The sequence below is a fragment of the Barbus barbus genome (genome assembly GCF_936440315.1).
Source record: "Barbus barbus genome assembly, chromosome: 45".
NCBI classification, from domain to species: Eukaryota; Metazoa; Chordata; class Actinopteri; order Cypriniformes; family Cyprinidae; genus Barbus; species Barbus barbus.
The window spans coordinates 20916697-20929866 of NC_136723.1; the positions used below are offsets into that span (position 1 = coordinate 20916697).

Below are 13170 nucleotides of genomic sequence, written 5' to 3' on the forward strand. Positions count from 1 at the left end.
AACAGGCTATCGCTAGCATGCGGCTAACCATATGTCCCTTTAGTGGCTTTCCCAGTACGGATTCTGCACACCTCTAACCCTGTCGGGGATATTTGTGGTCCACACTGAACTCTTATTTGACATCGTTCTTAGTTGCAAGTCTGCATTGTATGCATGAGAGAGTGTGTTCTTCTGTTGTCTTTGACAGCTTTTAGGTGCGTTATTGGCAACGCTTACCTCTGCTTACGCGTCACCACCGCATCAGTACCGAAAACATGGGGAATATTTAGACAAATAATCGCACAACTTATTCGATATTCTATGAATAAATCAACTAATCGAATATTCGAAAATCGTCACCCATCCTTAGTATTTTTTTTTTTTACTTTTTAATTTATTTTTTGCATAATTTAATATTTAGCAGTTTTTTTCAAACGTTTATAATCATATTTTGTTTTATGCTTATTTTATTAAATATTTTTATTCATTTTTATATTAATATTTCTATATTTGTTTATTAATATAATTATTTTATTTTGTTTTCTTATGTTATTTAAAATTTTTATTATATTTTAAGCTTTTAAATTGCATTATATTTTTTATCAGGATCACTTTGTGAAAAGAATCTAGCACAATAAGTCCATAAATAGAGGTCATTCAATTTCATGTCGTCTTGAACGAGCAAAGAGAATAATGTCGTTGTCATGCCATCGTTTGATTCACTCTCTCTCTGACTAACAGTGTAGTAAAGGAGTCTGTAATCATATAACCCCTCCCCTATAATGAAGCTGTTGTTTCCTGAGACGTCTCAGTGTCACGTCACGCACACTTGGGAGAAAACACCCGATGACTCTTCTGAGACCCAGAATAATGTTGTTCTTTTCTGCTGGATAAGGGAAGATAAACGGAGAGCTCATGCCTGATCTTTCCCTTCTGGACACCTCCAGTGGGCCGTGGATACGGTGACCCCGGGCCGTTTGGAAAGGGTGGTCCTGTGAAATGAATGGGGAAGCATCTGTGTTCTCCATGAGGCTTTGGGTCTCCGGGATGGGATGAGGGGGGAGGTAGCCGCTTCCTGAAAGGCAGTCACATTGTTTGGGCTTTTTTGGCTTCCAAACATGCTGGAGGACTCGCAGGGATGAAATGAGCGCTGCGAATGTCTGGTGTTTGATATGGTTTTGGGACCATACTGGCATCATCGAGGGTTTGGGTTATTAACAAAACCTCAGCGGTGAGTTCTGCAGATATGTTTTTCCTTTACTGTTATTGTCCTGGTATATATGCTTGAGGATGACTTTGAGATGCTAAAGTGCTGTTACTCAAACAGTTCTAGTGGACGATCATTTATGCAATTTGATTAAACCTCTAACATTAAATGGGTAATAAAAATTTGCTGTTTACTCACCCTTCAGGCCATCCAAGATGTAGGTGACTTGTCTTCAGTAGAACAATAAAGACGATTTTTAGCTGAAACTGGTCCTTGATGAATCATAAAATGCAAGTCAGTGGCTTCCGACACTTTTAGAGTAAAAAAAAAGCATATATAGACAAAACAAAATTAATCCCTGTGGCTCCTGAAAATATATCGAGGTTTTATGAAGTGAAACGATTGGTCTGTGCAAGAAACCGAACATTATTTACAACATTATTACCTGTAATCCAGAGCCTCAGGCAAACAGTCTGGAGTAACGTCCGGTTTACAAACGAATCTTTCTTTTGAACCGATTATTTTTAGTGAACTAGACAAATCAATCCAGTTCCTCCAACAGTCACTGAAACTGTTTGACCGATGAGCTGCTGTTATGAGCATGTGTGAACTGAGAGCTTGAATGAAAGGGAGAAATTAAAGTTTTTATGATTTCAATGGTTTATGTAAAAGGTGAGCTGATAAAGTGAGTTTATTCAATTTATATGCTTTAGACATGTAAAACATCCATGTTTGACACCATTAATGGATGCTTTGGTAATATAATTGCATATACATTACATCATTGAATGAGTAAGCAAACTTGTGAATCGTTTATTTGAACCAGTTCATTAAAATGATTTGTCCGAAAGAATCAGTTCACAGAAACAAATCGAATTTCTCATAGAATAGGTGGACTGAAATGCTACAGCTCAGTTTGCACATTTGTTAATGTTACTGCTGCTATTTCTTATCAAGTAGCTTCATCTCAATTTGCACATTGTTAAAGTTATAGCTGCTATTATTATGTAGTTGCACTCAATTCGCTACAGGCTATACTATTGTTTTGCACATAAATCATTATTGCACACTCGCACATACAGATGCACGCAGTCTACATTTCTATGTACATAGCCTGTATTTTTACTTCTGCAACACAGTATGCATGTGTATGTGTTTTTATTTTTTACAAAATTTGCACATCTTGTTTTATTGTACAAGGAAACTAGTTTTTCCTCACTGTGCACATGACAAAGTCTTTGAATCTTGAATCTTTTCCTAAGGCTCTGGATTACAGGTAATAATGTTGTAAATAATATTCAGTTTCTTGCACAGATGATCATTTCGCTTCATAAGACCTCAATATATCCCCAAGAGCCATGGGTATTAATTTTGTGTTGCCTGTATATGCTTATTTTGACTCTCAGAGTGCCGGTAGCCATTGACTTACATTCTACGAATCAGCAAGAACCACCACTTCAACTAAAAAACTTCTTTACTGTTCTACTGAGGAAAAATTCACCTACATATTGGATGGCCTGAGAGTGGGTGAACTATCCCTTGAAATATTAAAGTCAATACTTGGTGTTAGTTAATGCAGTGGTTGTGCTCCAGACGTGAATGATTCATTAATTCATGTCTTGTCTTATTCTTAAAAAGCAAAAATCTAGTTATGTAAGATTCTAGTAATTCAAAGTCATTTAATCTCCATACTTAGCTGCGTTTGCTCTGTAGGACAGTGTAATACTGTGTTTTATGATGTGAGCCGCTGAACTTTGGTTGAGCAGCGAGCGCTGATTTTCTTGCCTACATCTAAAAAACCCCTTCAGCTGAAATCAGAGAGAAATCAAGGCGTTATCATGGCCGGATCACGCACCGACACTGCACTAAAGAAGCAGCAGGTGCATCTTTAGAGCTTCAAAGCTGTTTATGTCTCTGACACGCACGTCTTCAAAGCACTTTGATGGAAGTTTTCTTCTCTTTATCAGCTCCGTTTTACCCACAGGCTGAAGAAGTCTTCTTACATGTGGTGGGAGTTGGAAATCTCTCATGCTTTTTTTCTGGTTCCTTCTGTGCATCATGTTATATTATCTAAAGATGGCTTCTGAAGCTCTGCCACACACACAGAATAGTGTATTTTCAGTGTTTGAACGAGAAAAGAACAATGTCTGTTTCTCTTTCAGGAGGTTTTGAAGCAGCTACAAGGAAGTATTGAAGAGGACTCCAAAGATTCGCAGGGTCAGATTGATTTTTTGGAAAGATTTAAAGGTGAGGACAGGCGACTAATTCCGTATTCATGTGAGCAATGCATATTTTAACATTATAATCTTGATCTATTACACAACTTAGTAAGCGGCCTACCTAGATTGCATTTTATGCGAATAAGGTAACCATTTCAAATAATCACTGTCCTCTCCCCAGTTGATTTTAACTACATTTAAATCAATTGTTTTAGCTGTAACCTATTCTCTTCTCATAAAGTCACTTTTGTAATATTAGTAGACTAGACCTTTAAAAATTCAATTATCTTACATTATATATTTTATAATATTGGTTGATTGGTATTTGCCAAGTCAAACATCTTACTACCAAGGGATCACAAATATAAATGTTTTATTATAATTTTAATTTCATGTTTCAAATTTAAATATACATTTTATTTTATAGTATATTATAGTTTATTTTATTTTATTATATATTTTTATTTTTTGTATTTTTCTATTTATATAATTTTGTATAATGATTTTTTTTATTGTATTTTTCAATTTTTATTTGTATAATTATATGTATTATTTTGTTATATATGTATGTGTGTGTGTGTGTATAACATTCAATTATTTATTACATATTTTTAATTATATATTTATATATTATATTTATTTTTATATATTTTACAGGTATTACAGGTTTTCTGAAATGTAAAAATATCCAAATAATGTATTATATAATTAAATATGCACTAATTTCTGTACATTTCCAGATCAGAAATCTGAACATTGGAAAAATTCTTGTTTGATTTTGTTGACGTTTTTTTTTTAACACGTTTTTACAGAGGGGATTTTGGAATATATTTTTTTCTTAGTTTTTTTTTTCACATAAATTAAGAATGCTGTCAACAGACAGAACAAAAATGCATGACCAATGCATGTAAAAACACTGGTTTGCCTGTAGTGTCTTGTCTAAGACATCATATAGGTGCGTTCCAAAAGCAAACTGTTTCAAATAATAACTTGCTTTGATCCAACTTTCACCCAGTGTTTGTGTGTGCTGTGCTGTGTATTTTTATACATGGCATATGCTTGTCGTTAGCTTAGCAACAAGTTAATGTCAAACCCTATCAGAATCAAGTGCTATTTGTGTGGTTGCTGCCTACATAGGCGTCCCAAATCGGTCACTTGTGGCACTTCATCTCTTTTCGGATTCTGCCTTAGAAGGTTTCTGTGTAGTCAGAAGACAACAAGGCAGCTCACTGAACTGAATATGATGTAAAAGCTCTTTAATGTACTGTATTTTCCAGAATATAAGTCAAGCTTTTTATCAAAATGGGCTGCAACTTATATTGCAAAGCAACTTATGCAATGCAGTTGACATCAGGCATGCAAATCCTGCAGATCTGAGAGAAATACGTTAGCCCAAGTCTATTTGTATAGTGCATTTCACACATGCCAGTTGTTTGAGTTTTGCTCTAATTACAATTCTTTATGATCAATGTCACTATAATTTATTTGTTTCATACTTATTTTTCATTCCTGTTCTTAATACCGTTAATTTTCATTTTTAAATGCATATTTAATATTTTCTTAAGTATTGTATAGTGTTTTTATTATTATATATTTTTTATTTATAATACTTATATAATAACATTTTTGTACTATTGTTTTATTTTTTATATTTTTTAGTGCTGTCAAACGATTACTCGCGATAAATCGCTTCCAAAATAAAAGTATATACATTTATTTATAATTATTATTATATTTTATATTATACATAAATATAATTATATTTAATATATAAACATATTTTTCTTAAATATATACATGTATGTGTTTGTATTTATATATTCATAATAAATGTACACCGTAAACACTCATATATTATGTAAACAAACTTTTATTTTGGATGCGATTAATAATTTATTACATTGCATCTTTTGAAATTTTATTACATTTTAGTTATGATTATTTTCAAAAAGGATTTGTCTTAGAGTTCAAGTAACTGAAGCATATGTTTATAATGTTTGTAAATGTTTTATTTACATGTATTTTAAGTTTTTTTTTTTTTCTAAATGTAATTATAATATGTGTCTTATACACCAATGCAACGCAATTTTGCTGTGCAATTTAACAGATTTTTCGGAAAATGTTACATGTTGCCATACAGTGATATAGTCATATTCCGTTGTGTCCTGCAGAAATGAGTCTTGACCCCAGCAGTTTCTCTGGCGTGAAGTTGAGGTCCAAGGCATCTCTGCAGGGCTCCGGTTCGACCCACTCGGCCGACAGCAGCCCCAGCCCCATGAGCTCCTTCCCCAGGAGAGGGGTGACCGGCGGGGGTCGAGAGAGCACTGGGTACCTGGAGGAGCTAGAGAAGGAACGGTGAGCGTGAAGGGATCATTCTGAGCATCAGATGGGCAGGTCATATGGCCGATTAGATCTCTTTAAGCAGGTTAACTATAGGTTTCTTCTAAAGCTCCTAGAGGGTTTTGCTACTGTGAGATTTTCGTGGTAAAATTTGTGACTGGTACATTTGTTTGATTACAAGCAAAAAAGTGTTTCATTATTAAGTAATATTTACATGTTTATATTTATATTCATATAATTTATATTATATAAAGTATATTTAATATATAAATATAACATTTTTCTTAAATATATACATGCATGTTTTTGTATTTATATATACATAATAAATATACACAGTACATGCGCATATAATATGTAAACAAAAACTTTTATTTTGGATGCGAATAATCGCAATTAATCGTTTGACGGCACTGAAATAAATATATATATATATATAAACAATATAACTAATATTTACATTTTTATCTATAAGAAATTTAAAGATTCGAAAATTCAAGCCTTGGCGAGCAGAAGAGACTTCTTTCAAAAACATAAACAGATTTCTACATTTATCAATAAAAATAAGTTTTTCTATGTTTTTTGTTTGTTTTTGTTTTTTTTAACTTATGGAACCTATACTGCTGTTTACATTTTGATCTCTAACAAATTTATAGAGTCTAAAATTTAAATCTTACATGATTATTTTTGCTTTTATTAGGTCTTTGTTGATGGCAGAACTTGAGAAGGAGGAAAAGGAAAAAGACTGGTATTATGCTCAGTTACAAAACCTCACCAAAAGGATTGACAGTCTGCCGCTGACTGAGAATGTAAGTATATGCAGTACACGTGGTGTTCAGTGTACATCATTACTAACCTCATGATCTCTGTAGCTTCACGCTGCTTCTGCTGTTGTAGTTTTCTCTGCAGACCGATATGACACGCAGGCAGCTGGAATACGAAGCCCGGCAGATCAGAGCCGCCATGGAGGAGCAGCTGGGCACGTGTCAGGACATGGAGAAACGAGCGCAGGTGGGCTGAGATGCTGAAACTGAGAGACTTGAAACTGGAACTTCTAAATTCAGAGTGTGAAACCATGACTTTAGTGATGAAGTTTTCCTCTCTTGTCCTCAGGGCCGCGTCGTTCGGATACAGCAGATAGAAAAAGACATGCTGAGGATTCGGACACGTTTACAGACCCAGTCAGCTGACACGGAGGTACTGGATTATTCTGCTGTCTGTAATAAAGTCGCATTTAGAGGGAGAGATTGAATTTTAGACTCAAGATTAGAAGCAATTAGTACTAAGTTTTATAAAGTAAAGGAATATTTCACCCAGAAATGAAAATTTACTGAAAACGGGCTCACCCTCATGCAATCAAAGAGTTCTTCATCAGATTTGGAGAAATGTAGCATTGCATCACTTGCTCAGCAATGGACCCTCTGCAGTGAATGGGTGCCGTCAGGATGAGAGTCCAAACAGCAATAATCCACAAGTAATCCACACCACTCCAGTCCATCAGTTAACATCTTGAGAAGACGAAAGCTGAAACAAATCCATCAAGATGTTTTTAACTTCAAACCGTTGCTTCTGGCTAAAACACCATTTTTTAATCCATAATAACGCTTCCTCCAGTGAAAATGTCCATCTCCTGTTGTTTCTCACATCAAAATCCAGCCACGTATTTGTTTAGAGCTGTTTTGGCTTGTAAATGGTGCTTGATCTGTGCAGATTTCTCTCCTGATTCAGACCAGACCACTTTTTCACTGGAGGAAGCAATATTATGGATTATGGACTTTTATTTTAGCAGGAATCAACGGTTTAAAAAACTTCTTTATGGATTCTTTTTAAGATGTTAATTGATGCACTGGAGTAGTGTGGATTATTGTGTTGTTTTTATCAGCTGTTTGGACTCTCATTCTGACGGCACCCATTCACTGCAGAGGATCCATTGCTGAGCAAATGATGGAATGACACATTTCTCAAAATCTGATGAAGAAATAAACTCATCTACATCTCGGATGGCCTGAGCATGAGAAGATTTTCAGCAAATGTTCATTTTTGGATTAAACTATTCCTTCTACATGTTGGTTCCCCAAAAGCTTGGTATTATGTCCTTTATTTGTGTCCACATGAACAAGTGAAAGTCATTTTGTGAAGTCTAGTTTCTTCTTGTCAGTATGGAAATTTGTGGTCAGATTGTGCAAGCATTTGTTCCTCCTTGTGCCTTTAATTGGTTTGCTTTAGAAAGGCTGTAATTTCCATCTCAGCATCAGTGTTCGCTGCATTTCTTTCAGTCTGTAATGTTCTGCTTTTCGAACGGAAATGGTGCACAGAAAATGCAACTGTGCATAAACACTGAAGCCATAAAAGTTTAATTGAATGAGCTTGCTGTACTAATGGGTCGTGTTCTGTGTGACTGAGCATAAAAAATTTTTAGTGTGATGATCTAGCTTGAGGATGCACAGAGCTTTTCTAGCTATGCTTGCTTTTATGTATTGCATCTTTTTATTGCTAAAAAGCCTGACCATTGCTAGTGCAATACTCTACTGTGCTACAGGAAGTGTAGGTATTTTATATAGTAAAATAGTTTTTGTATGCATGTTCACTGACATGCTCAGAGTTGATAAATCCTATCGGACACTTTTGCGTTTCCTCCCCCTCTGTTCCCGTAATCCCGCCGGCTGAATGAGAAAGCGGTGTAGGTCAGGAAGAGCCTGATGCTGTTGCAGCTGCTGTCCTGTATCTGAAGACTCAGTCTCGTTTACTATCGCTATACGCTGAATTATCCGCACTTCACAGAGCTGATTACACAGGTTATCCGTCCCCTATTGCCAGAGAGGCTCTCTGTCCACCTGCCTTGTTTTGCACAGAGTAACTTACAGAGCATTGCAGGTGTGATTTGCTCAGTTTAACATGCTGTTTCTCATTCCTCCTCATTGAATCTTCAGGTCAAGCATGACCCTGTGACGCAGACTGAAGGAGCTCACGCTGCAGGAGATGCTGGTGCTGGTAATGTGGCCTGCTCACAGGTGAGCACTGTATCTATTTGCAATCGTCTCCCACTAAATTAGACTCATTTTGTTGATGGGTCTCATGAACAGAAGTGTCCTCCGGTGGCCCTTTTTTCTGCCAGTGGGTGCCAAGGATTCAGGCCCTTTTTGAAAAAGGCCTTTCAGTCTGTGCCAAGAGCTTTGGTGTGCTTTGAATAATAATGATTTGAATGCAGATGCTAATGGTTTTATTGTTCATCATAGAGCCCTAGTTGGACTTTGAAATTCTAAGCAGAAACAGGAGGGTTTTTTGTACTCAATACTGTTTCACTCGCATTAATGCTGCATGGTATTTTTCAGACAGATGGTGCGAGTGGTATGTCGCTGGATTAGGTGCAGGGATCGAGTCTGACACAGGAGCCATACATTGTTTGCTAAGCAAAGAGACTTGCCCCCATTTTTGTGTTTGCAAAGTGTATTTTATGCAATTTAATTCTTAAAATTTGTTTTTAAATTGTTTTATTTGTATAAATAATTATAATACAAATTCAGTAAAACACAGTACTTACCTTAACATACAATATTCTAAGCAAAAAATGTTACATTTCAGTATAAATGGATACATTTAAATATATATTTATAAATACAATAAATATAATTAAAATATATAATAATATAATTTTATATAATCATGATTTAAATATTTAAATTTATAAATGTTATTTACCTTTAGAAATTTATTTTTACATTTATAAATATAAATAGTTTCTAAATGTGCATTTATTTATTTTTATATTTAAATTTAAATATAAATATTCACATATTTACCTATGCATAGTCCCTGCATTCAAAACACTGTATTGTGGACATGTTGAAGATGCTGTTTGATGTAAGCAATCACATTTTGTAGGGTGTAAAATATATACAATGCTATTGATGATTGAAAGGTCTTTTTATTATAATACAAGTTCAGTGATGTAATAAAACACGACCCGTTCACTTACCTTATCATACAATATTCCAAGAAAAAAAAAAAAAGTAATTCTAAACAATTCATAAAATAAATTATAATTAAATATAAATTTATAAATGCAACATATAATTTTAAATAATAATAATATAATTAAATATATTTTATTTAAATGCATTAATTTTATTTGAATTTATACATTTATTTTTAAACTGAGAAATGTTAATACAATTTATAAATTTAAATATAAATGTATTAAAATGATAAATATTCAAATATTTACCTATGCATACTATCTACATTCAGTAGACTACATCATGGATATCCTGAAGATGTGTTTGATGTAAACAGTGTACTTTATTAGGGTGATTAATATGCAGTGTAAATGTAAATAAGATTTTACTATTGTGACTTTAAAAGGTGTTTAATTAGGTTTGTTGAAGACCTGCATGTTTAGTGTTTGTGAATGTAAATAAAATGTATCAATTTAAATATAAATATTTAAATGTACATTTAAATATACATTTTCGCATATTGACCTATTGACTTTTTGTAGGGTATATCATAAATACAACAGAAAAATAAATAGATTTTACTATTGTAATTTTAAAAGGTGCTTGGTTAGGTTTGCTGAAGACCTGCGTGTTTATTTTTTATTGAGAACATTGTTTGAATCTGCCTTGTATGTTTTTGTCTGTCAGGGCTCAAGTTCTCGGGTCGATCATGATGCCACCAGTGAGATAAGCAGTGCTGGAAGTTACTCCGTTCCACGCCGACTGACCAGCCATTTGGGCACTAAGGTTAACTAGTGCTAGATTCTCAGTGCTAAAATAACTTGCTGTGACGATTGAAAGCATCATGCATCAAACAGCATGCATCAGTTTAATCAAGTCTGCATATGCTTAGGTGGAAATGGTGTACTCGCTGCTGTCCATGCTGGGCACCCATGATAAAGACGATATGTCTCGCACCCTCCTGGCCATGTCGAGCTCTCAGGACAGCTGCATCGCCATGCGTCAGTCCGGCTGCCTACCGCTGCTCATCCAGCTCCTCCACGGCAATGACAAGGACTCCGTGTTGCTTGGAAATTCCCGGGGCAGCAAAGAGGCCCGGGCGAGGGCCAGCGCCGCCCTGCATAACATTATCCACTCGCAGCCTGATGACAAGCGCGGCCGACGGGAGATCCGGGTGCTCCACCTGCTGGAGCAGATCAGAGCGTACTGTGAGACCTGCTGGGAGTGGCAGGAAAGCCATGAGCGTGGCGTGGACCAGGACAAGAACCCAAGTGAGACCCAATATATCTCGCACTGATGTATGTTAGGTGTCAGGAATAGCGCAGTGGGACATGACATGGTATCCTTGCGGTACCATTATTTTTAGTTGTAGTTACTGTGTGGATTAATAGAAGTGTTTTTTCATCCTTGTGTTGGCTTCAAATTCACCGACAGTGTTTTAAATGGATAATTGTTTGTATTTAGTTTTTTTCCCCTTAATTTTTTGTAAATATATGGTAAATAAGTGTTCTTTTAATTTCAGCAATGTTTGTGCACATTTAGCTGTCATTTAAAGTTCATATAGTATTTATTAATATTTTCTGTTATCTTTTTTAGATTTTAAATATTATATTTATTAAATATTATATGTTACCTATTTTAAATAGTTTTCATTTTATTTTTGATTTGTGTTTTTGGCATTTTTATTTTTTTATTTATTTTAATATTTTTTAGATTTAATTTATTTTTCATATTTTAAATGTTTTATTTTTATATTTGCAGTTTTAGTTTTATTAATTTTATGATTTTGTCACTATTTTTTACTAGTTTATATTTATTTATTTATATAGTATTTATATTTAATAATTAATTTTTTGATTTTAGTTTTAGTAATTTTAGTACTTAAACTTATTTCAGTTAGTTGCATTTTTCATATAATGTTTTATTCTATTTCAGCTTTATTTTAGTTAACAATGTGATATTTAAAAATAATATTTAAGTTTTAGTCTATAGTCATTTTTAGTACATAACAACCCTGTTATGTGTATATCAACATAAATCAGGCAGTGAATCTGATGCATATGCATTATCCATTTAAATGTCAACCACAGCAATATACTGGCCTTTATGTCTCTAATATATTGCTGTAGTAAATGCAATGCTTTTTTATTCTATCCCATATACTACTAAAATTGTATTAATTTATAAATGTGATTCACATGAAATGCTCTAATGGGAAGGAGCTTAATGGATGACTCAATAATAATAACTTCTAAGTGGGTTGACGCATAATTAATATATGTGGAGCTGTACAACCTCATTAACATACTTTTGCCTCCACTGCAGTGCCTTCACCAGTCGAGCATCAGATTTGCCCAGCGGTTTGTGTTCTCATGAAACTTTCCTTTGATGAAGAGCACAGGCACGCGATGAATGAGCTTGGTAGGTTTTTCAAAATTATAAATGAAACTTGTCCTTCTGTTTGTTCTTGTTAGACATTGAAAAACCTGAAATGTAAATTTCATTGGCTGAATATTTCAATGCATTGTTTATGCAGGTGGTCTTCAGGCAATTGGGGAGCTGCTGCAGGTAGACTGTGAGATTTACGGTCTTACCAATGATCACTACAGTGTTACACTAAGACGATATGCTGGAATGGCTCTAACTAATCTAACCTTTGGTGATGTAGCCAACAAGGTGCGTTATTTCTCTTATCATTGCCGCTCATCATTTCCATTTAGTGTTTTTTATTGCATTTAATTACTTTCTGGTTTTGCACGCAGGCTACACTTTGCTCAATGAAAGGTTGCATGAGGGCCATGGTAGCTCAACTAAAGTCAGAGAGTGAGGACCTACAACAGGTATAATTGTTTGGAAATTCATGTCATTTATTTGAATATTTAAATAATTGAACAATAGTATATGCATAGTCATGCTCGCCACCAAAAGGAAAGACATTAATCTCACGTTAGTGTACTAAGAAGCTGTATACTGCTTTAGGTAATTGCCAGTGTTTTGAGGAACCTCTCATGGCGAGCTGATGTGAACAGTAAGAAGATCTTGCGAGAAGTTGGCAGTGTTAGAGCCCTGATGGAGTGTGCCTTAGAGGTTCAGAAGGTGAGGAGTCTCTGAAACTCTTTAATAATTTCTGTATCAATGCAAACAAACCGTTCAGTCTTTAAGGAAGTGGTCTTATCTTACAGGAATCCACATTAAAAAGTGTCTTGAGTGCCCTTTGGAACTTATCAGCACATTGCACTGAAAACAAAGCTGATATCTGTACTGTTCCTGGAGCTTTGGCATTTTTAGTGAGCACTCTAACATACAGAAGCCAAACTAACACCCTTGCCATAATAGAAAGTGGTGGTGGCATCTTGAGAAACGTGTCAAGCCTAATTGCCACAAATGAGGAGCACAGGTAGAGTATGCTTTATAAAAGCTGCAAACGCTCACAAATTTTTAATATGTCCATGTGGCAACAAACCTTTTC

At 34.7% G+C, this 13170-nt stretch overlaps 1 protein-coding gene across 1 annotated transcript in view; it reads left to right on the forward strand.

Moving 5' to 3' along the window:
- The window catches only part of LOC306864205 (adenomatous polyposis coli protein-like), a 42545-nt gene that overhangs the window by 22000 nt on the left and 7375 nt on the right, over nt 1–13170 (forward strand). The window contains exons 4-16 of the mRNA XM_079408030.1: nt 3349–3433; nt 5577–5760; nt 6446–6554; nt 6643–6756; nt 6859–6942; nt 8676–8756; nt 10389–10487; nt 10594–10972; nt 12027–12122; nt 12238–12377; nt 12464–12541; nt 12681–12797; nt 12884–13098. Coding sequence (XP_079264156.1) covers nt 3349–3433; nt 5577–5760; nt 6446–6554; nt 6643–6756; nt 6859–6942; nt 8676–8756; nt 10389–10487; nt 10594–10972; nt 12027–12122; nt 12238–12377; nt 12464–12541; nt 12681–12797; nt 12884–13098 — 1781 coding nt within the window. The remainder of the gene's footprint in view (nt 1–3348; nt 3434–5576; nt 5761–6445; nt 6555–6642; nt 6757–6858; nt 6943–8675; nt 8757–10388; nt 10488–10593; nt 10973–12026; nt 12123–12237; nt 12378–12463; nt 12542–12680; nt 12798–12883; nt 13099–13170) is intronic.